This window comes from Plectropomus leopardus, chromosome 2 (genome assembly GCF_026936395.1).
Source record: "Plectropomus leopardus strain MGB_pleo_1.0 chromosome 2, ASM2693639v1, whole genome shotgun sequence".
NCBI lineage: Eukaryota > Metazoa > Chordata > Actinopteri > Perciformes > Serranidae > Plectropomus > Plectropomus leopardus.
Window position 1 is genome coordinate 27,100,075 of NC_142177.1, and position 26,734 is coordinate 27,126,808.

The 26,734-nt window shown below is 39.3% G+C and overlaps 2 protein-coding genes across 2 annotated transcripts in view; both read left to right on the forward strand.

The window, feature by feature from the left end:
- Positions 1–5,448: 5,448 nt before the first annotated feature.
- On the forward strand, positions 5,449–14,578 carry tnfrsf1b (tumor necrosis factor receptor superfamily, member 1B). Its single transcript, XM_042509418.2, has 9 exons — positions 5,449–5,659; positions 7,011–7,116; positions 10,392–10,517; positions 10,639–10,791; positions 11,774–11,867; positions 11,949–12,232; positions 13,381–13,467; positions 13,654–13,712; positions 13,803–14,578. The coding sequence occupies exons 1-9, from the start codon at positions 5,609–5,611 to the stop codon at positions 14,358–14,360; spliced, it is 1,518 nt and encodes a 505-aa protein (XP_042365352.2). The 5' UTR covers positions 5,449–5,608; the 3' UTR covers positions 14,361–14,578.
- Positions 14,579–16,764: 2,186 nt separating this feature from the next.
- Positions 16,765–26,734, forward strand: part of trim62.1 (tripartite motif containing 62, tandem duplicate 1) — a 50,807-nt gene continuing 40,837 nt past the window's right edge. Inside the window, exons 1-2 of the mRNA XM_042506726.2 lie at positions 16,765–16,874; positions 19,720–20,271. Coding sequence (XP_042362660.1) covers positions 19,864–20,271 — 408 coding nt within the window. The 5' untranslated portion in view covers positions 16,765–16,874; positions 19,720–19,863. The remainder of the gene's footprint in view (positions 16,875–19,719; positions 20,272–26,734) is intronic.

Genomic DNA, 26,734 nt, shown 5'->3' on the forward strand with positions numbered 1-26,734 from the left:
TGTTACTTGATTGTTATTTTTATTTTCATGTGATTTTTTTGTTTTGAGTCCCTATTGAAGCTGCAATACTTTGATGTTTTATCTCAAACGGCTCGCTCAAAGCAAAGCGTCTGCTGTGCGTGCGCTGTAATCTGGCAGACTGTTGATCGTCATCTCAGGACTGGGAACGCTGTGACATGAGAGCACAGCTCTTGAGATGAGGGCTTTGTGATACTACTTTTTTTTTTAACCAGCAGCACAAACAGTTGTGAAGGGAAATGATGCTTCTTGTGCTTGTTATCATCATCATATCTTCAAATCCTCGTATGACCTGCATGTTTTCATGCTCTGCTCAGTGTAATGAGACAGCTATTATGAGCTGCAGTTACACCATAGTTGAATTGAAACTACAACATCCTAATAAGAATATTTTGTCAGCAAACTATAATCCAACACTTAAGACTTTTCAGACAGCAATGATATTTGTCAGAAAGGTATCAGTCGACTGATATTTATCAAAGGGAGGTAAAACAGATAGTTGACCTCACAGGTAGGTAAGTCTGAAGAGCTCCTCCAGTCTGATGTCTTTTCATTCTCGCCCACTTCCCTCAAATCATGAATACTATCAACAATCTTCAGAGCATGCTGTACTGTTCTAGATTAAGATTTAGTGCGTCTTTCAACCGCCAGGCAGCCATCGGTTTCTATTTCACACGTGTAAATATTAACAGGATTTGAAACTTGCTTACTTCATTACTTCACTGTTAACATCATGCCTACTCTGTTCTTTTTTTAAAATTTGTATTTGCAGCCAAAAGATGTACCGAAAAGACAGTTACAAAAGCCTGTTTTGGAGATTATAAATCACAAGAAAAATAAGTCCTTAAAAATAATAAATAAATAAACAAGCCATGAAACTAGTTAGCAGGTACAACGAGCGAAAACATACAAGGATAGATGAATAAAAAATAAAATATCAAAAATAATTTTAAATGGGCATCATGGTTCAAGTCCATTTCCATTAGATCCTAACCGAGACAGCTATCTCTATTTTTGTTATACTGGTATTTGCACTGGTATGACAAAAGCTGTTCTACATTACCACACAGTAAGAACTGAACAGTTCGTACCTGCCTGAAGCAAGCTTTAAGTCTGCCATATAAAAACCTTAACTATCATGTTGTACTTCTGGAAATTACTCAACAGTAAAGCACCATATCAGTACACCAAAACCTGAAAGTAGGCCAAAGACAAAACCAATGTGCAGTGCTGGACCAAGCACATTTAGCGACCTAGGCAAGCTCTCACCCGTTATTAACCGAACATATTTATATAATACAATATGGCCAACCACAGCAGGGCACTTTATTTTATAGTTTATCAATATAAATAAGAAACGTATTGGTCAAATAGCAAAATAGCCTATAAACCCACTAATGTATGAGCATTAAATCTTATGCTTCTTTTTGACATATCTGTATACCGACTACAAAACACATCATCAATGATGCTAATTAGCTGCACAGACTGACTGGGGCAACAAATAAGTTGTTTTTTTCTGATCTTTCAGTTAAAGTAGGTGAGGTTCATGAAATGCTGCTATTACGATGGCAATTCAAGCTGGCATCTTTATCAAAGTGAATGAGTGATGAATCATCCACATGCATGAATCATGTATCAATATCAGCCTAATTCGACTCACTGTTCATGATGATACAGATACAGGAAAATAGAAATGCTTGGCAAAAACAGCATACTGTCAATATTTATTAGACCCTCTCAGAATTTCACAAATGTTTTTAGTGGAGCTCATGCCTTATTAAGAAGAGCCAAGCTCCCCTGTAGTTTACACCCTGCGTGAAACAAACAAACAAAAAATAAATAAATAAACAGGTTTATGCCGTAGCAACCAGACCAGTTAATCACTGAGGGTATAGCATGAAAGAAAAGCCTCAGATTTACATATGAAAGTAATTTACTATAACAAACAAAACATCACAAGACCACAGTGTGAACAGGTCTGCTCTTGGTGTGTTTGAGTACCAGAGAAATGCTGAGGATGTGGGAGGGGAAACTTTATTGTGAAATGTCAATGTCTCACACAGGAACAAACAATGCGAGGCATGGGGGCATTAGATTAGGCACAGCATGTACAGTACTGCGGCTGAATAACAGAAGACCTGGAGTCAGTGGTGGGTAGGGTGTGATAAAGTTAACCTTTTTGGCTTTGACTTCATTGCCAAAGGGTCCACAGTGAGTGTCAATTTGGAGATGATGCTGCAGGGCTCCAGTGCTTTGCTCACGAGGTGAGATGACTGCATTTCCACTGAGTGAAGTTAAACGCCTTTCCTGAGATGTCATGTGACTTCTCTCTCAATAACGTTCCAAGAAGCGTGGCGATGGATGTTCAGAACACCAGCAGGTTTATTTTTCTGTTGCAGCCGTCACACTAGCCGTCATTATTTCCAATCAAAGGTGATGTAGGCGTGTCTTGCAAGCAATAATAGAAAGGCAAGCCCCTTATATGTGGGAGCACCCACGTATGAGGGATTTCTTGGAGATGATAGTCCACGATTTCACAGAGGAAATTGTAGATTCAAAACTTCCGGATGATCCATTCAACTTTTGAAGAGCTATGTGATGCAAAAACAGCTCTTGTAGTGCATCATGTATGAAGGAGCCAGTTCTTAGCTGTCGCATCATGTGACTTATAAAAGCAACCAAAAACTTTGGTAGAAGCTGAAATCACCTATTAGAATTTTACTTTAGCGAAAGTTTTAAAGTATCTGATATTTATATTTAAGTATCAAAATTAATGTTCTGATATTAAATGTACTGAAGTATTGAAAGTAAAAGTACAAGTAAATTATGGTAAAAAAAATTAAGACTTTTAAGGTTTTACTTTTTCGGATTATGAAATTTATTTAATCATGCCATACCACCTTAAAACAAGGTCTTTTTTCCAACTTAAACTTGCTCTTTAAGAACAAACCAGCTTTTCTTTTCCATCCATTCCTTCATTAGTCTGCCTGTCCCGTCATACCTCCCTCTGCTCCTTCCCTGTTTTGTAGTATGTAACTGCTACTGCTAAAACTGATGAGGCAAAGACAGCATGAAGGAGGAGAGGCGGGGTGTAGGTGTTAATTGGTGAGAGAAAAAAGCATCTGCTTTGCAATAGCTTAACAGTTGCCTCAGAAGCACGCCTGCTGTTGTTTCCTAATAAGGATACCTGCTTCTTTGTGCTGAGTGTTGCCTTCAGAAGACGTGTAAGTGGGATGGTGATTGTTGCATAAGAAACATTTAGACACATCTTTATATTTTTGTATGTAGTGGAGTAAAAGTATACATTTTATTCAGGAAATTTAGTGGAGTAAAAGTGAAAGTTGACAGACGTATAACAACTTAAGTAAAGTACAGACACTCCCAAAGTACTGTAACAAGTATTATTACTTTGTTACATGACACCACTGCCGAAAACCCTCACCCTGATTTTACTGATTGTGTAATCAGACATTATGTGGAACAAAAATTCCTTATTTATGTAATGTCAGTATCCTTATTTATATAATGTAATTTAGTATCCTGCTGGTGTGTAGAAACCCTCAAATTCTTAAAAACGCAGTGACTTCTGTTGATATCCTGATAATCACTGTGGTAATGAGCTGTATCTGGATGTCTCTGCGTATACACAAGATAAGAGAAAATCTAGAGGAGTCAACTTCCTGTTTTGCCTGTGACTTCATTTTTCTTTTTTTCTTTCGAAAAAATAGTCAGTGCTGCTCATTCCCCACTGCCACTGACTGATGACACGAATCACACAATGAGCAGCAAAGGAAGTCCGGTTTTCTTCAGAGTTTCTTTTTCTGCAGCCTTCATACTATTCGAGTGAATTTATGAATGAGATAATACCTTGTCATGTTTTTGTATTTCTAATTCCAGGTAGCAGGTCACTGGCCTTGGATTTAAAAGGATTTCTGTATACTGTAGACTTTGCAGTGACGAATCGCCAAAAGTTGGATCTTTCAGACAGAAAACCCATAACTACCCACAGGTGATCTCTATTTAATGTGACTTTTCTGAAAACAGAAAAGTGATCTCTACAAAGTGATTTTAGCTACAGTTGGAAACTTTAATAAAAAATAACTTTCGTCCTGCTGAATGTGTCACTATATCAACAAAGTACAAGACACCTGTGAAAAAAATATTCAAGATTCTCAGAAGCATATTTTAGTGTACCATCTAGCTGTAAAATGAGAAACATTTGCGACCTGACTGCCATATTGACAACAGGGGACCCAAAACCAAGCACTGTTGTCCTGCTGGAGCAAACTGTCTCATTTTACAGCTAAACAGTACACTAAAATATGCTTCTGAAAACATCTGAGATGAGAGATAGACAGTGCATAAACAGAATCTGAGTCATATATGATTAGCGCTGCCAGGTTTGACAGTTCATGAGCAGTAATTTGCCCTTTCAACACCTGAAAAAGTAATTTTTGTTATATTGTATACATTTGACCAAAATAGTCTTTCAATCACATTGCACTTATGTGAGCCCACTGAAGAGCTTTATGTGGTGGATCTACGCCCTGTAATCATCACCTTGAGCTATGTCTCCCTATATTTATTTGGTTTGAAGACAGGCAGTATCATCCTCTGGTATCCCCTCTCACCCATCCTCTCAGAGAGTTATTAAAAAAGTGTTGAGAGTTTTTGCAAGTTATTCCAACTGAGTCTTTCTTAAAGCCGTCTCCTCCTCTCCCCATGTACGACTGCAGCTCATTGTGTTGCGTTGTGTTGTTTATACACAAAGTGAAACCTAAAAAGTACATTTACTGACACTTGAGAACTTCACTGCTAATTTCTCTGCTCAAACCGGCAACACCTGTCTGCTCTGAGCACAGCTCTCTGTCGCGATTAACACTACACACTGATTCTACCCTACACTCATCACTTAATAATAGCCTGCCAACACTTCCTGTAATTAGTCCTAAAATCCAAAAAATGTTTTCACACTAGAAACACAAGGAGGAGGAGGAACATGATTATTTTTACTACTATTTTTATTACTGTGTGGATAAACTGTGTGGATATAGTGGCAGTTTTAGCAAATATTACTAGAAGTTATTTTCATAAGAGTTATCATCTGTAGCTTTGAATACCTGTTTGCAAAAAGACACCCCTAAATTCATCACTGGTGCAGCCAGGTTGGTTTTAGTACTCACATAATCAATTACTCAGTCAATTACAAAACTAAATTAACTCATGTTGTAAAACTTTTACAGGTACTCTAGTTTTCCTGTATTCAGCTGCAGGTTAAAAAAAAAGACTAGTTAACTGTATTTTTCTCATGTATATATACACAACAGTTATCAACTGTCTAAGGAAGTACAGTCAAAGTGTTTAACCTCATCTAAACTCTGCCTAACCTCATTGTGCTTCTTTCATCAGAGCAGTGAATGTAAGTTAGCGCCTGCCTGCTCGTTTCCTTCCTCCAAACCCTCGACTCAGTTCAAGGAAATTGCTTCTGTTAGCACAGACTTGCTGGCCCGCCTTTGTAGAATGATTGGTACAGTGCACACGCTGGTACCTGTGTCCTCTACAGTCGACAATCTGCTTTAAAGAGGCAATGAAGGACATACTCGTACTACTGCTTCTGCTGAATGTCCAAACTGCCAAGGTAGGCTTTGTGTCTTTAAGTCTGTCACGCTTGTTTGCTGTGTTTATCAGGGACTCTGGACAGGTTGGACGTCAGCCAGCGTCCGGATCCATTGGATGACAAACATACAGCTTAATCACTATAGGAACTGTTCGTCAAAGTTTCACTTTCTTGGAGTAATTCAAGGGAAGTTAAACAGGCAGAGTACTTTAAAAATCAGCATTTGTAAATGTGTAAAGTGATTTTTAATTGGAGTGTCTTGGAATGCAAATTTGTGCATTTATCTTTTAAACATGTTTCTTGTATGGACTCAACAGAACATGGATTTATCATTTAAAACTTTAATTGTCCTCATCAATGCCAGTTTTGCCCTGCGTGTGACATTGTTACAGTAAAAAGCTGCACCGTGGTTAATCTGTATGAATATTTGGTTTCAATTGCTTGGAATCTAATGCAGTTTCAGACTACCAGGTTTTGAAATGAGGCAGCAGCCCTCCCCACTGCCATCCAGGCATGCAGCCATGAGGAAAAAGGAAAAGAAAACAGAATGTTCTCTTCAATAAACTGTCAGTAATTAATAACACAGAGCTCAGATCACAGAAGTTTATCTTTGTCATCACATCCCGTGCTAACAGTGGTGACACCACAGAAATCGTCTGTACTTCAGAACCGAGGGCTTTTTGCTTGACGCCTCCGTTTCCTGTTAGACGAGAAATACACTGCATCTGTCAGCATATTTTAACTTCGGCATGTCATTGGAGGGCACTGCGGTGAAACACTTTAAACTACTATGCACAGAACAGGTGTATCAGCAACTGTGCACTGTTATGAAAAATGAGCACACCACTGTCATTCTAGTGATGATATTTCAGTATGTATGAGGGAGAGGTTGTACCTGAGTTACCTGCGTGTGTGCAGTGCCTGAAGTCTGAATATTTTCAGGGGCTCCACAGAGAGGAAGAGATATTTTAGATGTGAAATGCACCTCCTACAAATTCAGAACAATAGCCGCCTGTCTGACCGTGCCTGCTCAGGCCAGCTGCATTACCAGAAGGGAAAAGGTGGGTGCAGGTGTGGGTGGTCGTGCACAGCTTTCAGCTATTGTGTGAAAAACATAACCAGTCAGTTTGTGACTAAATTGTCAAAATTAAAATTACTTCCAGGAAATATAACTGGCTGATACCAAAGTGGGCTGCAAATAATTCCCCTATAGGTAATTTAATGTAGTTACCTTGAAGCTCAAAGCCCCCAGACAGCCTTAATGCAGATCATTTGTGTCAGACGTTTACGAGAAAAGGCCTTCGTGCTTAGCTCTCCTCATCTGAGCAGCACAAGATGAGTTGCTCTTAAGTACCGTCTCTCTTTCCCATAGATCTGCGCTCTGCCGTATCAGGCCAACTCAGATGGAAGGTGTGCTGACCCGGACAAAGAGTACATGCCAGATGATTTTCACCTGTGCTGTAAGAAATGCCCCCCTGGTAAGTGCTGTTCAGAAAACACAGCAAAGACTGCACTCTGTGAAGTTTCTAAAATTATGAAAAACTGACTCACGCCAGTGCTCAGGTACTCACTGTACTGAAAGAGAAAGCTTTCTTAGTAAAGAAAAATTTGATGACACAGGTCATGAAACGTGTTGGTAAAGGCTTGGGTGTGGAGGTGTGAAAGATGATTAACAGCACCTACTATAGCTTAAGACATTCTTTAGTTTCCTTTTGCCATCCGGAGAGACAAATGAAGCCAGTTTAAAGTGTACACGGTTAAATTATTAATTCAAAATGGGGCTATTTGTGCTGATAAGTGATAAGAAATTGCACTCTAGAAATGCCAAAATAGATTTGAGGTAGTTCAAGAACATATTTGACATACTTGAACGGCCACTGAGACCCCCCCTAGTTACTGTTGCTATGCCTGTCAAATTCTGTTCTGGCATGGCATTAAAATCCTCGTGATTTTTAGGACAGGGTCCTAGGAATTCAGAAAGAGGATGAATCAGCATCTCATTATCCTCCAACGACCACAGATTTCATTATCTGAAATGCAGCTGACATCAAGAGATTTTATCAGCTGTAGTTAACGAGCTAATTAGGCTAATGTTAGCTCCATGAGTTGGTTGGAAACAATGTCTGCGGCTTAACCCTTTGTAACCTGGACTGACATCACTTTTCTTGTGCAGCGTTCAGTTGCCTTTCACAAGTATCTAAACCTTTGAACCCTCAGCAAATTTGGTTTGAATTGTTTCAAAAAAGATGGAGGCAATAAGCAACTTGCCAAGAAATGTCCCACAAATTAAAAGAAATTATTTTCGATTTAGAAAATTATTTTTAAAAAGCCAGGGAAAATTGTCGAAAAAATTAAATCTATAATTATCATAATTGGATAGTTATAATAATGCCAGAGAATTATGGGGTCGTTTCCTTGTTGTTGTTTGTATGTTTGTTTGCTTTTTTTATCTTTTTAACCCTACTTTCTGGTTGTTTTTTTTCTCTCATTTTCAGGTGATTATTTTGTACTTTTTTAATGTCATGCAATTTTTTGGATCATTTCTTGTTAAGTTGCTCATTGCAGTCTTCCCATGTGTTTAAAAGAAATCAACCCATTTTGCTTAGGTTTCAAAGGGTTAATCTTAAATGTTGGCTGCTGACTCATCTTGTAAAAGTTACTAAAGACAAGTCCTAAAGCTGCACGTCTCAGGCAAAAAAACAGCTTCCTCACTAGCTGATGATCCATGAAAACATGATAAAACGGACAAGGAACCATTCTTGCATTGAAACTAGGAAGTTATTTATCCCTTGTATAATAATAATACAGTAATAACTTTATTTTTATGCACCTTTAGGAACAAAGGTGCATAAAAGTGCTTGGACAGACAAAGCCAAGGTGGGAACTCAGGAAATAAGAAAGTAAACGTTAACTATTGAACTACTGAAAGTTTTATAAAAGTCAAACAAGAAAAGCAAGAACAAAACGCAAATGCAAAAGTTCAACAAGAATAAAGCAAATAAAAGGAATAAAAGGGGTAAAACAAATTCCAAAAGGCACTAAATGAAAAAAGGTAAACAATAAAGGATGATAACACTATTATAAGAAATAACTTAAGAATAAGAAGAAAAGAAATTGCAATGGGACGCATCACATTTGCTTTACAATAACCTTGTTTTGTTTAGCGTACGTATTTCGGTTAAAACAGTGTTTTAAAAAGGCTTTTTAGGATGTAAATGTAATACTATTTTTGTAAATTTTGCTGTGTTTGAGGGAGTGTGAAGTTCTCTGCGTGCAATGAAGAGCTGACATAGCCACCAATGTTAGCCGAATAGCTTCTGTCAGGTATTCTAATGAATGTTTGCCCGATAGCAGACATAACTGTCCACTCGTTTCACTCTGTTTTAGTGAAATGGGTGAATTCAAAGGTCTGGACCAGGCAAAATGGTTGTGTGTGAACATGTTCATGCTGCACTTCTGTCCACACTCCAGTTGGGGATTTCACAGGAAGTGTTGCAACTTTTTTCACCTTATTGGCTTCTATTTCTGTTAAGCAATGGAGAATTAACATACACTTGTAGCTAGCACAACAAGTGTTTTGGCTTTGAAAAGCATCGTCTATAACATCGGTGATATGGTTGTGGTGCAGTGTTGCAGCTCATAAAGAGCAGGAATGCAGAAACACTGTCAAACTTATCAACGTTAACATCAACATTTTATCAGTTGGGAATTTTCCTTGGAAGCGTTTTCATTAGATCTGTCCTCCCCACACCTTCCCAATTGTCTAGTAAAGATTTGGGTCATAAAAACTGCTGAAGTGCTCTTGCACTAATTTGATCTCATGTGCCTGCTGACCTCATCTCTCCCACTCAGTGTGGAGTTAATTGTTTTGCATCCCACCTCTCTGCTAAGTAGTGAGTGAGGGTGGCAGCAAATGCTCATTTGAATGCCTTTTAGCTGTAAAATGTGTGCACTTGATTGCACAACCACGGTCTCTTACTGCACTCAAAATCAATATGTCTAACTGCATTATTAGGAAGTATTCAATGCATTTCATGAATAAAAACCTCCCCAGATATAAAATACATGTAAGCAAGTATTCTATGTCATACAAACAAGTAGTTATCCCCATTTTATTTCGGACTAGGATGTTTAGGCGTGAAGATGTGATGATATAATTTATCCAGTGAAAACTAAGATAACCACATTTCATTTATTTATTTATTTCAAACATGTAGAAGAAAATAGAGAAATTATTATACAAACAAGCAGACAGACAAAGATATTTTTTGTAGACAAATTTAAACATAAAGCAGAAGAATTGGTCAAACACATAATGGCTTTATTTACATATTTGAAAAGGAGTGAGAAGAGTCCCACACCCCCTCTCTCTAAGTCATTTGATTTTAATTAAATGCTTCCTTATTAATTTTAACCTATACTCTAATTCACTAAACAAATATGCATAAACTAACATAAACAAAATCAAATATCTACAATTTTACATTATCATTTACAGAAAAAAGAGGAAGATAAACCAGAAAAAAATAAGTATCCAAATAAATAAACTGTAACTCCTGTAAACAGCTGGTGATTACATATGATATACAACAAAAATATATGAGGAATAGTGTGAAATGTATCTTTCAATCTTTATGTTTTCATCTGCAAGTGTCAGTTTTGCACTTATATTGTTCATGTGCTGTTATAAAATGCATTTAAAGTGACTAACATGTGGCTCAACATAGATTAATTCATCTATTTATTACAACAGGAAATCGGATAAAACATGAATGCAATGAAACTACTGACACCGAGTGTGAACCATGTCCAAAAGGCCAGCACATGGAGAATTGGAACTACGCTATAAACTGCTTCACCTGTCCTCCATGCAGAAGAGGTGAGTAGCTGCACTGTAAATCTCTGTATTACAGAATGCAAAGTTTTGAAATTACTCATTATTCTGCTTTATTTTGTAATTCATAACTGTAAGCAAAACATTATTTTCTACACACAACCAGACAAAGGTCTGCGGGAGGTTCAGAGCTGCTCCTCTACCATGAGGTCGAGGTGTGAGTGCCTGCCTGGGATGTACTGCGAGATAGATGCTGACGACTGCACAGCGTGTACCAGGCACAGGCAATGCAGGGCTGGTTATGGAGTGTCTGTGCAAGGTACAGCAACTGTTATTTTTCAGTCATCACTGTTTGTGTGTTTATCATACATGTCATTCTTAAATATTTTGCTTTAAAAATAAAGCATGACCCCTCCGAAAGATCTTGTCTCGGTGAATTAGCATTACATTGCTTAGCTTCAACGTTGGTACATTTGTTTTACTAAAGACACCAGCAAAGCAACACAGTAGGCTGCATACAGTAATAACACAGAAATATCAGATAGGTCGGACCACTGTGTTTAACTATGTATCTTTAAACGTTACAGTTACAGCTGAAAATGATAACAGAAATAAATAATGCTGACGATTTCATATATCTCTGTAATTTAATCAGTTGACGGTTTTTACTTGGAAACATTGAGTCGGTCGACAGCCCAAATGTTGCTGTAGCCAATTCACAATGCACATTTCCCCACTAAATATCAATGTGATTATCAATAACACCTCTGACACCCACCAAACAAGAGGAAACGTACATCAAAGCCTGTTGCACTCCATTTTGAGGCAACGTGTCGTTGAATGTGGAAACCATAGCAAAACTACACACACCATTTTCAGATTGAATGTGCCTCATGTTTCTTTTCCAAAGCCTAACCTACGTAACTTAACGTTAAGTATGTAATGCAGTGACATCACATGATTTTTTTTCTAATCTTAACTTCTTAACTTTTCAAAACATAACCAACAGAACTTTATATTAGGTACATAACATAACATTTCATTTAGTACCCCTACCGTGGTGATGCTGTTTATAGTGGCTCAAAATATTCAAAATTATATAAACTGTTGCGTGAGAATATGTTGCAGAGGTCACGTAAAGCTGTCCCTAAGGGCTTTATCAACCACATATACCATCAGACTTGATTATACGTCTAATCCAAAGCACAGCATGTTACATACAGCATCTATCATCAAGTGTAAATGTGATGTCTGTTAGTGAAATGTTAGTAAATGTCAGCATGTTTGGGTGTTGTTCCCAGGGACAGGAAACTCAAATGTGAGGTGTGAACGGTGCCACAGCGGGACGTTCTCTAACAGAACCTCCTCCACGGACCCCTGTTGGCCTCACACAGAGTGAGTAAAAGATCCGCACATCTGTTCACAGCTGTGTGGAGCTCAGATCTTTGACCCCTCTCTCTCTCTGATTCTTCCCAGCTGTCATGGAAGGGCTGTCGTTAGACAGGGCGACGCTACCTCGGACACAGTGTGTGAACCTAACCTAACCTTAAGATCTACCGTGCAAATCTCAACAAAAAAGCCTCGCATTGAGACCAAGTTCACAACTGCAAGTATGGTGATGAGCACAGTCTTTGCAACCTCAGCCCCCGAAGTGCCGCGTGGTCTGACACTGTCAGTAGACACCCTGCCTATTTCAGAGGCAGTGTTCAACCATTCGACAAAAAGCCCGCCACCAGGCACGGTATCTGACAGTACACTGGGTATGTACAGTAACTGATTTGTTGTTTCTTAATAAGTCATAGCTAGAAAACTGTGACGTCTAAGGGACTGCACTTTATTTATCAGAAAAGGGGGTGTCTCAGGAGTTACTTTGTTTTTTTTTGTTTTTTTCTATCTTGACTCTTGAGCCTCCCTGAGTAAAAATGCATGACCCTCCCTTTACCATGGGCCCTGACCAGTGTTTTTTTCACATGTACACTTAATGTAGATATGGAGCCACTGCAAACAGGATGAGAGTTATCACAAAAACAAACAGATAATTTCTTGGGCAAAATGCAGATCCTCCTTACAAATCACATCATCATCACACAAGGCATTTGCGCACTTCAGCAGAATATAGGTGGATGACAGCTGCCTGCCGCACCATGCAAAACCAATAAAATTTAATAAGCCAACACATCACACACATAGACCCATCACAGCACGCACACACGCAACATGTGCATAATGACCATTTTCCCAAATAAACTACAAAACTGTGTATGTAGGGGCTCATCATATAATAAATTCAACATTTTACAAGAGAAAAAGTTGTATTTTTACAAGATGTTGTGTGTTACATGAATAAAGTTGTAATTTTATGAGAAAAAAGTCATAATATTACAGGATTAAAGGTGTAATTTTATGAAAAACTTTTTTTCTTGTAAAATGTAATCTTTGTTCTTGTATTATTATTTTCTTGAAATAGTATGTCTTTATTTTCATAAAATTTTGGGGTTTTTTGTTAGGTTTTCCTGACAAAAGCATTTGTGTCATGTGACATGTGTAGGGGCTGTTGAAAATGTGAAAATCCCATGATAATTTCTATTTTTATAGTGTAGGCCTTGGATGAATGGTGTGATTTTGGCCATTTTTTTAAAAAAATGTGCCTTTCAGTCCTATTGACAGGTTTTTGGATTGTGATAGTATTTAAAATAAACACAAAATACAACCATTTAAATGTGTATATCCCTCCCCTAAGCCAAAATTAAAACAAACAAAAAAAATACCCAAAACAAAACAGTCCCTTCCCAGTGCTTAAGAAATGTTTTGACATGCCTCTCCCATTTTGCACAACTCCCTTCTCCCTTTTCTAAAATGACAAACAGTCTCTCCTTCTGTCCCCGTGTTGTGTTTGTGTCTCTTTCAGCTGCAGTCATTTCAGGTGTCGTTGGATTAATACTTCTTTTCATCGTTATCATCCTGCTGGTCCTTTGTAAACCAATCTGGAAGAAAGGTAACAAAAAGTGCATTAATCATGTTCTTGTTTTGTGGAAAAGCTACAATTGTATCTACATCATATTTATCTTCAGCTTGTTATACAGAATGACAATAACCAATATTTGTCAGCATCTTCATCATGAACTGTTTGTCTCCCATTTTCATGACTTAGCTTAATGTTCAATCTGCTTTTTTTGCCCAGACGCTGCGAGATTTATTCCTAAAGTAGATGCAAATGGAAATTGTGAGAGTGGTGATAAAGTGAGTCCTTCTCTGGTTTCTTGTTGAATACGTTTTGAATGTTGTTGTAGATTACTGAGAATCAATATTCTTTTTATCCTTCTAATGCAGACCAATCAGGGTTATTTGGGGGAAACACAGCTGACTTCATTCACAGAAACCTCACCAGAACAACAGTGTCTGCTGCAGAATGGGGAGCCCTGCAGCGACCACAGTCAGAGCAGCAGCAACACCGAAACTTCAACTAGGACGGACGGCTGCAGCAGCCAGGAGTCCATCGGCCCTTTGCAATCCACCATGAATCTTCACAACCCACTCTCTGCACTGTCGGAGCCCATGCCTTTAATCTCCAACACAGAGCCCATCACCCCGCAGCCCAGCGTCCCCACACAGTCCTCCTCACAGTCCTCCTCACTGTCCTCCTCACAGTCCTCCTCTCAGCCCACCAGCCCACAGGTCATCAGCCCTGTCACCACCAGTCCTCACGTCAACGTCAGCATCACTTTTAACATAGGAAATGGGTCTTGTGGGACACCGCCCACAGACTTGATGCAGGTTGACTCTAAACTCCCATTTGGAAAGGAAGAGGAGTCGTTTAGCATCCCACAGCAGGAAGCTGGCAAACAATCGCTGATGTCAGTGCAGGAGAGTGACAGTTACGGTGCATGAAGACCACCAGCATCAAAGACTGATAAATCCGTTTTTTTTCTGTCATGAAACAACATTGAAAATAATCGTCCTGGCCACAAGATGCACTCGTGGGTATATTGCACGTTTTTACGAGCTCAACAAGACAAGCTTAAACCTTCATTCTGTTTCCATATCAAACTTATTAACTGACGCTATGTGTTTATATGTAAATAGTAAATAAAGATGTTGGATTATGCTTTCAGTGGTTTAGATTTAATACATTATCATACTTAAAGGTTTTATATTGAAGTTAATGGTGGCTGAAGTGTTTACTTTTACTAAAAATAAATATCTAAAATGTAGTGATACTCTATTCTGCACTAAAAATTTCATGTAAAAGTACAGGTGTATAAAGAGTTTAATTTACTTATTATCAAAAGTAAAAGTACTCATTAGGCAGTAGAAAAGCTGTCAGTGTTATATGATGTTTGTGTTAGATTGTTACTACTGGTGCAGCTCTGTAAGCAGCGCTTTGACACTGTATCTGGTCACGGTTGGAACTAATTTTAACGGCTTTAAGTATACTTGTGGATAGTTTCATTTTTAACATTGCATTGTATTTTTTTTTAGCAAATAATATATTTCTTACACAAAATCCTAATGTGCAAAGTGACTACAGTTTTACAAAAATGTGGTGGAGTAAAATGTACAATCAATAGAGTAGAAATACCCAAGTAAATTACAAGTATGACAAATTTGTACTTGGTAAATGTACATTTTCCGAGACTGATGTTAATGTAGTTGTATAAAAAACATGTAGATTATGTGATTCTAAACTGGTGTCATATGTGCATGAGCGGATAATGAAACAATGGGCCCACAGACATGCTCAAGGCTCCACCACCTCTCCCTCACAGGAGCATAACACACAGATTTTAAACCTCTTTATGTTTTCATTATGCACCTGTGGTTTTGTGCCTCTGTTTTTTGTGTCTGCGGTTGCTTTTGTGCCCTTTTTGGAGTCATTTTGAGTCTCTTTGTAGTTGCTTTCCATCTGAAGTCATTTTTATTCTCCTTGTAACTGCTTCACATCTCTTTACAATCTCTTTAAAGTCTTTGTAGTCATTTTGAGTTTTTATTTTATAACTGCTTGACACCACTTTGTAGTCATTTCAAATCTCTGTAGTCATTTGAATTTCTTTGTAGTTTCTTTGTGTCACTCTAGTCATATGTGTCTCTTTGTGTTAGTTGTCCCCTTTTTAAGTTGTTAGTTTTTTGTTTCTTTTTGCAGCTGTTTTGTATCTTTTGGTCTCTTTGTGGTCTTTTCTGTCTTTTGGAGTCTCTTTGTAGTTGCTTTCATTCTCTTGGGCATCATTTTGTGTCTTACTGTAATTGCCTTACATCTCTGTAGTCATTTTGAGTTTCTTTGTGATTGTTTTTACTCATTGACAATTTTGAGTCTCTTTGGCACTCTCTGCAGCTGTTTTGCATCTCTGTAGTCCTTTTTTGTCTCTTTGTAGTCTTTTTGCATCTCTTTGCAGTTCCTTTCTGTCTCTTGGAGTTCATTTTGTGTCCTTTTGTTTGTGGTCCGTTTATAAATTGTAGTCATTTTGAGTCTGTTCCTAGTTGCTTTGTGTCTCTTTGAAATTATTTTGTGTCTCTTTGTACTCATTTTGAGTCTATTTGTAGTCATTTAAAATCTCTTTGCAGCCATTTGCTGCTCTTTTTGATGGATTTTAATATTTTAACAGGCTTTGTCCATCTCTTTTTGTCTCTTTGCAGCTATTTTGCATCTTTGTAGTTGTTTTATGTTTCCCTGTGGTCATTTTGAGTTTCTTCCTGGTCGATGCATGTTAATTTGAGGAACATTTTACAGGTAAAGGCTTGGGAGGTGCCTGAGCCTGTATCCTGGGAGCTCCTTTGTTAAGCCACCTATGCATATATGTATACATCATGTTAAAGACACAGAAAGTCAGTGTTTTTAGTACAGCACTGCTGGTAGCAGACTCAAACAGGAGACTCCTGACATCTGCTGGTTGAAGGCGGACACTACAGCCTGTAGAAGCTCCTCTCCTCCGGCTCATAAAAACATTTCAGTAAACAGTGACAGTCCATTTTAAAGGCAATCTGTTCACTTACAATATGCCACCAAACCAAATAGTTTATTATACGGATCCGGTTGTTTTTCGTGTAATTTTAGCGTGTTTATTTGTTGTAATCAAGGTAGCTAAGCAGCGATGCTAACCAGGAGAACAAGGGGTGAGGAAGTCTGAGCCACTCCATTTTTAGAGGGGGGTAAACTTTATATTTTCGTGTTTTTCAAGTGTCACACTCGCTAATAGAATCACTTAAATCCAGAATTCAAATAAAAATTAACTCATATTCCATTTAGTGACGTAGTAATGGGCAAATTGGAGTAATCTTGTAAATATGATGTGTTGTAACCCCCCCTCCGTCGTTCAGTGCATTTGGTTGCGTCTGTTGCCGCTGTGTGCTGCTCTCCTTCCTGAAAGACACTTGCACTGGAGCCGCGGATGTCGCTGCAAAAAGCTGGTGAGTTGAAGCTTTTTTTCTCCATTCCTGATCCCGTCTATGACTACAAATTGTCATATTTAGATATCTCCACCCTCACACGCTACCTCACGAACCCACCTTTTTAATACGTTGCTTATTAAATTAGTTTTGCCCCGTTTTTGTGCCCCCTCTCATCCTCCCGTTGTGGCTGCTGGTGTCGTGGTCCTGGTCGGTTATGTTTACAAATCCAGCTTCCAAAAGATGTGGAGACAGCCAGTTTAATAGCATGTGTGCTAGGCTACAACACACATGTTGGCTTGACAGTTTGTGGTAGATGGTAAGACTTTAAAAAGCTCAAACAGGGCTGTTGAACCTCCTCTCTATAATGGGAATTTCAAAGGAAGCTCCTTAACACCGGGGTGGGAGGAAGACAGCGGCGGAGATAATACCGCTGCAGGTGTTTCCCTGTTGGTTGGTGCAGACAGTTTGCTGTGGAAATCAACAGATCCTCCACAAAGAGAGGGGAAATGGGTGTAGCAAGGTGGGGGAGTATTTTTGATGGATGCATAATTGCCAGGGTTTTCCACAGGTAAGGAGGAAAGTGAGACTAGATTGCATCTTCTGTCTTGTAAAAAAAATTGAATGAAATAGATGGAGTGTAATGCTGTTTTAGAAAATAATAAGTTAAATGAGCAACTAAGGACATGTTGCAGGTTCCGTCTGATGGTAAAAGGTGATGGTTTTTAACCTCTTGAAACCTGGATCGACATCAGTTTTCTTGTACTCTAAAACCTAAGCAAATTGGTTTTTATCCAAATATGAGGAAAGGCAATGAGCAACTTTGTAAGAAATATTTGCAAATTTAAAAAAAAAACAAAACAAAGAAAATGACCTGGAAATTGATCTAAAGATATAGAAAAAAGTAATTAAGTTTTTTATTTTTTGGGAAAATGACCAGGAAACTATGTATGTTTTTGCTTTACAGGTAAATTTCTTGTTACTGTTCTTTTAAACTAGTTTCCTGCTAATTTTTTAGGGCCATGTCTTGTTTAATTGTTCATTGGTTCCTGACCATGTTTTTTTAAAATTTTTTTTAAAAAAAAGAAGTCAAACCAATTTCCTTAGGTTTTTAAGAGTATATGTGATTTAAACAACAACGTTTAATTCGTATAAAAGTGCTTTCTAATAGGCAGGGGTGTAGCTCGAAATTCACAGCCCTTTGTATAAGCAGTGTCTTTGGGCCCCCAACTTTACCTCTTTTAATCCATGTCTCTCTCACACACCTTTAGATTTATTTATTTATTTTTTTAAATGAAGTTAGTATGCTTTCCATCCTTTTCCTTACCTTTGTTTACCGGAAACCCAATTTCGCTTTCTCGGGGGGAAAAACATGACAGTGTATGTTGGTGCTCCAGTAGCATAATATCAATTACTCTGCTTTAGCTACATTTAGAGACAAATCCTAATGCAGGAGCAACCAAACAATTTTATGTCTTCAAGAGGTAAGGGGGGCCTCAGAGAGCTTCCACAATATTTTCAACAAAGTTCGGTCTTTCAAATGCTTTATTCAGCCAATTTCAATATAGTTATGGTACTTATTACTCAGAAATAAAAAAAAATATAATAATAACAACAAAACCAGGCTTCTTGAGGGCCCCCCTCCCACTGGGGCCATGGATAATAGGTCCCGCTTTCACCCCAATTACAACACCCCAGCAAATAGGGCTGCGACTGACTTTAGTTTTTATTACCCATTAATCGTCCCCTGTTTTCTCATTCAATGAATCATTTAGTCCGAGAAATGACAGGAAGTTGTGAATAACACTCGTTTCAAATGAAACTCGTGAGCTCATAAATGCGACATGGGAAGTTGTGTACGTGACATGCTTGGCGTTCAAGTGGTTAAGTTGTAAGAGCATTGCTGCTAGGCAACAGCAACATGGACGTTGCTGTTGGCGTCTAGAGGTCTCTGAGGCTAACAATTTAGCAAGCTAGCGTTCGAGTCACGTAATGCTGGAAATGCAAAGGCAGATTCTCACAGAAAAAGAAGAGGCTGTTGGACACATCAACATTTTCCTCAGACATATTAAAAAAATATGAAGACCAACTCTGTACAACTAAAAATACAATGTATTAATTGACCATCCAAAGAAAAAGTGACCGGGTACAATTCTGACCAGTGGTCCTTTGCTGCATGTCATTGCCCCTCTCTCACCCACCTTTCCTGTCTACATGGCTGTCCAATCAATAAAGGAGAAAATCACCCGGAAAGGAATCTTAAAAAAAAATTAACAGCCAGCTATTACAGCCCACCGAAGTCACTAAAAGTAAAAAAATATGTTAAACAGGCTGTCATTGAAGTCCATTTTGTCAGAGACGCACGATAATATCAGCGCGTCATGGGTATCGGCAGATACTGGCGTCAAAATTAAATATCAGAATCTACCGATATCACAAACTGATTTAAAAAAAAAAAAAAAACTTATGACAATGTGAACAATACAAAACAAAAACCAAAGTTGAAATATTTTTTTGTATTTTGCTCAATGAATGAATGTTACATACATTGAAAAGCATTATATTTTATATCTCTATCTGCTTGTGGGCCATCATGATAAGAGTGTGCATAACATGATGTTGTTTCCACTACAGAAGAGACTTAATGATAATAAGATTAGGTGGGGAAAAAAGTGTAATGACGATATTGGTATTGGTTATCGGACAAATGAGTTGTAATGTATCGGCATATTTGATATTGGCAAAAAATCCATTTTGTTAATGAGTAACCAAAAGAATCCATCCCTGTTTATGGCATAGTGTCATAAATGTAGTGCTCTGATGCATCAGGTGCATAATGAATCGTTGTCGTTTCATTTTTCATCAGAAACAGTAAAGGCAAAATCCTGAGATTCCTGAAGATCCTGTCAACTCCCACATGGCAGTAAGCCACTCCCTTGAAGATTAAACCAAGTACACTCAGCTCCAAAGCGTTGCCCTCGTAGATGCCGCTCAGTCTCCGTCGTTGCAAATGGCTTGCTGCTTGAAGGACGAGCTCCTCTGTTCCATCTGCCTCAGCATCTACCAGGACCCCGTCAGCTTCGGCTGCGAGCACTACTTCTGCAGGAAGTGCATCACCGAGCACTGGAGCAGGCAGGAGCATCACGGAGCGCGGGATTGCCCGGAGTGCCGGAGGACCTTCACTGACCCCCTCCTCTCACCGAGTCTCAAGTTGTCCAACATTGTGGAGCGCTACTCGGCCTTCCCGCTGGACGCCATCCTCAACGCTCAGAGGAGCTCCTACCCCTGCAAGGACCACGAGAAGGTCAAGCTCTTCTGCCTCACCGACAAAAGTCTGGTGTGCTTCTTCTGCGACGAGCCGGCCCTACACGAGCAGCACCAAGTAACCACTATTGACGAGGCCTACGAGGAGATACAGGTCAGTTAAAACACACACACTCTGACAGCTCATTAGCAAGGGTGAGGCTGACGTTTTCTTAAAACCCATCAGCTCTCTGCGCCACATTCAGGCAGTTGCACTCATTCACCCCGTGGGAGCTGCCCAGACAGTTCAGCCTCAGTCCTCTACCACCACAGAGCAGCTCCACTGAAGCAGCTTGGGGATTTTGTGCTTTGCTCAGGAGTACTTTGGGTGCAATAGGTTCTGAGGAGTGAAACCAATTTACTTTTCCCTCACGGAGGCCCACATTACCTGGCTTATCTATGAGTTCAGTTGGGTGTCATTCCTACTGGTGTAAAGGTTTTTTACATAGGAGTAAACCTGCCTTTTATAATGCCTGTAGTTGTTATTTTAGATAATTAAGCCCTGTAAATAACAGAAAATGTGCAATATTTGACAGTGTCACGTTGCCATAGTGTTCTGAGTGTTAAAGATGCATTTTAGATAAATTAGATGTCTCAATGAAGGGATTTTTACTCTGCAAGTAAGGAAATGTATGTGCATTTGCAGTTGTTAGGTGTTTTTCAAAGGGATAGTTCTGATTTTTTAAAGTGGGGATTGTATGGGGTACTTATCCATAGTCACCGTATTTCATACAGTAGATGTCAGTCAGCTCAGCCCCAGTTCAGAGAAGCAGACTGGAGTCTGACATGGAGGCGAAGTAATATACTGCTGTGGACGGGTCAGCAACAAAATATGTCTAATAGTATTTTAGCCACCTAAAAAAAAGTCACTGTCAGTCAATATGCTACATTGAGAGTGTTTTCACTACTTAATCTTTCCATCAGACCCGCTCCAACGGGATGTCTATGTTGTCTATGTTCAGTCTATGCTCTTCAAAACCACCAGACTCCATCTATAAAAACAGTCATTTTAGCTTGCTGGACAGAGGAGCTGCTCGTTGACTGCTGCTTTGATCAGTTAGTTAGTTTGTGTTATTGTGTGACTTTGGATAATTGGAACTAACACTTTTTTACACCAAAGTCACACAATAACTCAAACTAACGAAGTAATCGAAGCAAAGGTCGACCAACAGCTCCTCTGCTGAGCGATGTTAAATCATTGTTTTTCTCAATGGAGTCTGGCTTTTAAGAGAGTGATATATAATAGATTAATTTTTTGGTTGAAAATCACTGTCTAACATTAAGGTGAAGCATTGAAAATACTCTCAATATTGTCTTCACTTAAACTGATATTATTTTTTTTTTATAGAGAAAACTTTTTTAAGTGGCTAAAATACATTTTGTTGCTGACTCCTCCACAGCAGTACATTTCTGAGCTTCCATGTCAGACTCCAGGCTGTTTCTCCAAACTGGGGGCACACTGACTGACATCTACTTCATGTAAAATACTGTCTATGGATAAGTACCCCATACAACCCTGCTTCAAAAATCTGAACTAACTGCTTACAATGAGAAAGAAAAACAGATCCTCAAAATGTTAGATCAATAATAGCTCTTATGACAGCCACTTTGTAGATATGAACTTCCTTAGGAAGCTTCTTTTAATGTGCCATGTGTTTACGCTGAGTCATATTTTCCATATTAACAGGAATGGTTCACTGTTTGTTCTCCTCTCTGTGTTTGGATAATTCCATTCCCACAGAGCCAAAATCCAATAACTGTGAAACAAAGCTCCTAATCCTGTTCCCTCTTTGCTCCAGTATGCAAAGAAAGACATTCCAGTCTCATTTTATGGAGTCTGCTTCAATTTTAAATCTGCTGTTACACATGTAGATATTGAGATCGGCTCTATGTGACATGACAACATTTGGTTTCTACTTTTCTTGGCAGACAGCAAGGTGAACTTCCTGATAAGAAACAGCCCAAAATGTTGATAGTTAACACTCAGCTACGCAGCTTTGAAGGGTTTACAGTCGTTGCAGCTCAGACCATGAAGGCCACACTGGGTGACACACCAACATAATGTGCACTTTTGGTTGCACAGTTTTGGTGATTCATAACATTGAGGTTAATACAATACTATAATCTTTGGTGTAGGTCTGCATTTTAAAATGCCACAGCCACTGTAACTTTGAGTGTTACAATATAAGTCCATCCTTGCTGCAGAGACTGTATCAGTGAGATTGACTATTCATTACACTGACCTCTTACACGCCTCTGAAAGTGCATCTTTGACACTGGCGAGCTCATTTTGCTCTCACTGCTCTGAATCGGTGAGCAGGTTCATACAGTCACTGCAGCTGCAAATAATGCAGAAATACAGAGACAGAATTGATGACTAACACTAAGAGTGGTGGAAATTTACAGACCTCGGACGCTGACGCGATCTCTGATTTTTCTTTCTTTTGTCTGGTGTTCTGCTGATTGACAGCTGCTGGGAAAAACAACAGAGCCAATTTGGATTTTGTAAACTGGATAAAAAGTTGGGATTTATCTTTCTTTGCCAGAGCCAGAAAAATGTCCGGAAAAATGTGATAAGCGTTGTTGAGATTGTGAAGCAGTACAGGTGCTCCAAGCTGCTGTTACCGCAGCTTTCATGTCTGAAAATGAGTTGCAGGACAGAAACTTTACTCACTTATTGGCTGTTTATCTAAACCGGTGATTCCACTGGGCTTATGTGACAGTAGTGGTATCTTTTCACATTATGTACATATGACCCATCACACAGACCTAGAAGTAGAACAGAGTAGAGCGTGATTTTGTGCATTTGGACAATATAGTATAATATTTAAAGACATATATTGCTGCTGGAAAGATGGTCTTCTCATAAAACGGGGCTGTCTGTGCAGTAAAAACATACAAATGCTTTTGAAACTGGTGCTACATGACCAGAGAAAACAGAAAAATTCACTTTTTCTGAAGAGGTAGAAAACCTACAACAGCTAGAATGTACTGCCATGCACTGACCGAGTAATGTAAGCTTTGACGTTTTAATGCAGGAAACAATATGGCGGCCAACTGGTAACAAACAATCTTGAATTTATGGTTAAAAGGTATGCGAAATATGTTTCTTAAAACATTTCGGTGAGAAATAGGCAATGCAGCATCAGGATCTTGGTTTATATTTAATTTAATAGTTTTACCATCTGATCTGGTTAGTCGGAGTTGGAGAGAGAGAGAGAGAGGCGTGTCTCTTCTGTACTCGTCTCTGTGGTAGCGAGCATATGAAAATGCGGTAGTACAATCGGTAGTTTGAGCAACAATAAGAGCCAGTGAAACGCATCATGTGCTGGATTTGAGCCGAGGGATGAGCAGGGAGAACTGTTTACCACAGTTCATTACACACATTACCAACATTGTTTTGATACATAGCTGGTTGAAAATCTGCAAAGTAACCCTTCACGTATTCACGATTGTTTTACTCTGCTTTTAAAAAAAATCTTCAACTCTCTAATCTTAGTTTTCAATCTTATCGCTGTCTTATTTTCAAAACAAATGTACACAATGAATTAAATCTGATTGTGGGGAAAAATAAAAGAGTGACAAAATGGTGTGTCAATGTGTTTTAGTTTTTATTAATGTTATAATTTGATTTTAAGCAATTGAAGTAGTCATGAGGAAATATTTAAAACATAAAAGACAAGTACAATGAATTCAATTAGTAGATTACATGTAAACATAGCGGGCGGGTAGTGGTACAAAGCTGCAGTGGTGCCCTTCTGTGTTCTGCGTTGAAAATAATTAACAGCGCTGTGAACATCAATGCCGTCCTCCTTAATTTCCAATCAGGCTCTGCACTGGAAGCCTGAGAAAGGTCAAAACCATGTAATCTTGGAGCAGAAGTAATTAGGCCCGGCACAAGATGTTTCTCTTTTCTTGGACACCAGCTTGTCCCTCTGCTCGGAGCTCTTTTCAAGGCGGCATTTTGGCATTTTGCATTCTGGCAGGAGTTTTGGAGACTGCCCAGATCTACAATACTGAAAGAGCGTATGAGCACACAGAGGCCCCAATCAGAAGCAACCACGTCCCATGATGAGCTTTGGCAAACTCGTCTTTTTTGGTCTACAAGTGGGGTGGTTTGTTACGTAACGTCTCAGCGTCTTACCAGACAAACACAAACATCAGAACAGCAGATGGTGTCACAATCATTTTCCGTCACGTTCTTTTGAGATCACAAAAAGTAAATTTTATTAGAAATGTGTCTCCAGTAACTGTGAACTTAATTTTCTAAATTAAGAAGCCCATGTAAATAATACTGCTCTGATATTAGCCAACTTACAAGTTCACTTATCATTTCTATTTTCCTTCCAGAGAGCAGACAGGAGCTGTGTGTCAGATAGAAACAAATGTGTAAGAGCTGTGCCCGCAGGCACAAACTTCACTTTTAGCACGAGGCTTGCTAACGAAAGTGCCAAAACAACATGGCATGGATGTGTTAAAGTGCAGCAGCAATCAGCTCCAGCATTTTGACTATCTGGGCCAGAGCTGTACATGCTGTGCCAGCTTAGTGGCCTCTTTTAAAATGAACCTTAGAGTTTTTGTAGGGTGGGAAAGTTTGTAGATGAGGAGGGAAAGGATTTGGTAGGTCGAGAGCCAAAGCTTGTTTTTTATGTGCTGAATTGTTTGACACTTTGGCACATGGGATTTGGGATTGGCGTAAGCTCTCTCTGCTTCTGTGTCTCTATATGTCGCTGTCTCCTCTGCCTCCATTGCCGTGATAAAACTCGTCATCTGTGTGGTTCTGCAGAACTGTGACTCCTCTGTCAGAGGAGCTCACAAAGAGGGGGAGGAGAACTTCTGCAATCTGCTTAAAATTGCCAAAAAATCCACGAGGAGTCGTGATTTCGGTCTACGGAAAAAGCTAAAGAAAAAGAAACCACACACTGATGTCTGAGTCATAATGTTTCACTGTAACTGTCCAATTTCCCAGCAGTGCTTGCTTCTAAGTTACGTCACCCTCTCGCCCCATCATCTGCGTGAGGAGCGGGATGACACAGACATGTCCTCCCTCACCTTGTTGTCGGTAACTCATCTGTCTTCAAACAGCGTGATAATTAGTGTGTTTCACAATCAGAGCTGCAAGGATGACAAAATCAGATTTAAACATCTACAGTAGACACTCTGTTCAGTTCAGTTTCATTCACAAAATAGTTAAAAGTTAAATTGATTAGACAAAGGTCTGGGTATTGTTTAAAAAATTACAATACCAATACCTATAAAGTACTTTGTTCGATACCCATAATGCGAATGGAGGGCTGTTTGGGTTGTTGCTGCTGCTGTGGGACTGAGAGCTCTGTGCTCGGGGTACTTGTGCCCCGACATACACACACGGTGACTGGACTAATTGTTCTGCTTGATTTGTGCTTGACGCATCTGCAAGGGTCGCGAGTGCCCACAAGGCAAAGGTGATGTCACAGCATCACGACGTCAGACTTTTTTTTTTTTTCCTTTACATGGGTGTGTGTCCCTTTTGTGTCATTCTGTGTCCCCTCTCTATATTTGGAGGGTTTTGCTGGTCTGTGAACCCAGCGCAGCAGAAGTTTGTGATGCGAGCGGCGGATAATCGTTGTGTCGATCCGTTCAGAGCTGATCATATCAGACTGATGGATGAGAGGAGCAACTGCTGCAAGTGAATGCAAACAGACCCAGCAGAATGAATGGTTAAGTTTCGCTTTTAGTGTGCCTGACATTGGCTGCCTCTGCCCTAAGTGCACTCTGAGAGTGTGCTACAGTGCATTAAATATTTTTAACAGCGCTCCTAATGAATAGTCCAGCTCCAAAAATAGAAAATCTGTTTGTGGCGGCAGATGTTTTAATCGTGGCAGAAATAAATGACTGTGTCGGAAACTCTGCCGTCGTTATCCAGATCTACTTGTTGTTTTCCAAATTCTCTGAATTTCTTTGGTGATAAATGTCAACTATAGATACATCCCACAATGTGTATTCATTCATGTGTTACATAAGAGTTTATTCACTGTTACAACAGATTTTAGCATTCAAAGCCTCAGATTTGATATCCTGGATTCCCAAAGGGTTGAAATATACAACACACTTCTGTTATGTCATGGCACCACACTGTCAGCTGTGTGTTGACAGTGTGTTTGGCTGGCTGGTGTCCACTGACGGGAGCAGCCTTTGGTTAGTCTGTGGCAGGCTGTAATCTCCTTAGCCTGGCATGTCACTGCGCTGACCTCAGGCCTCGAGTCTTGTTGCTGTGTGGAGAGCTTTACCTCCTGCTGATTTGCATCTTTTTGCCCCCGTAAACGCTCCTGTGGCCAAATCTGTAACGCACAAACTCACCCAGCACCCGACTGTTGCAGGGTGACGCGTGCACATCTGCCAAACAGTCACGCAGCACATGATTGCTTGCTTGCGCACATTTCTCAACATAAAGGACATTAAGGTAGGATCGGGGAGGATTTGTCTGTGGCTCTGCCATTTGCTTCGGGGAGCGGAGATTTCACAGGGAACTAATGCATTCTGATTAGGAGGGGTTTTATTCCACCAGTCACATTGGACGGCATTAAACACCATTTAAA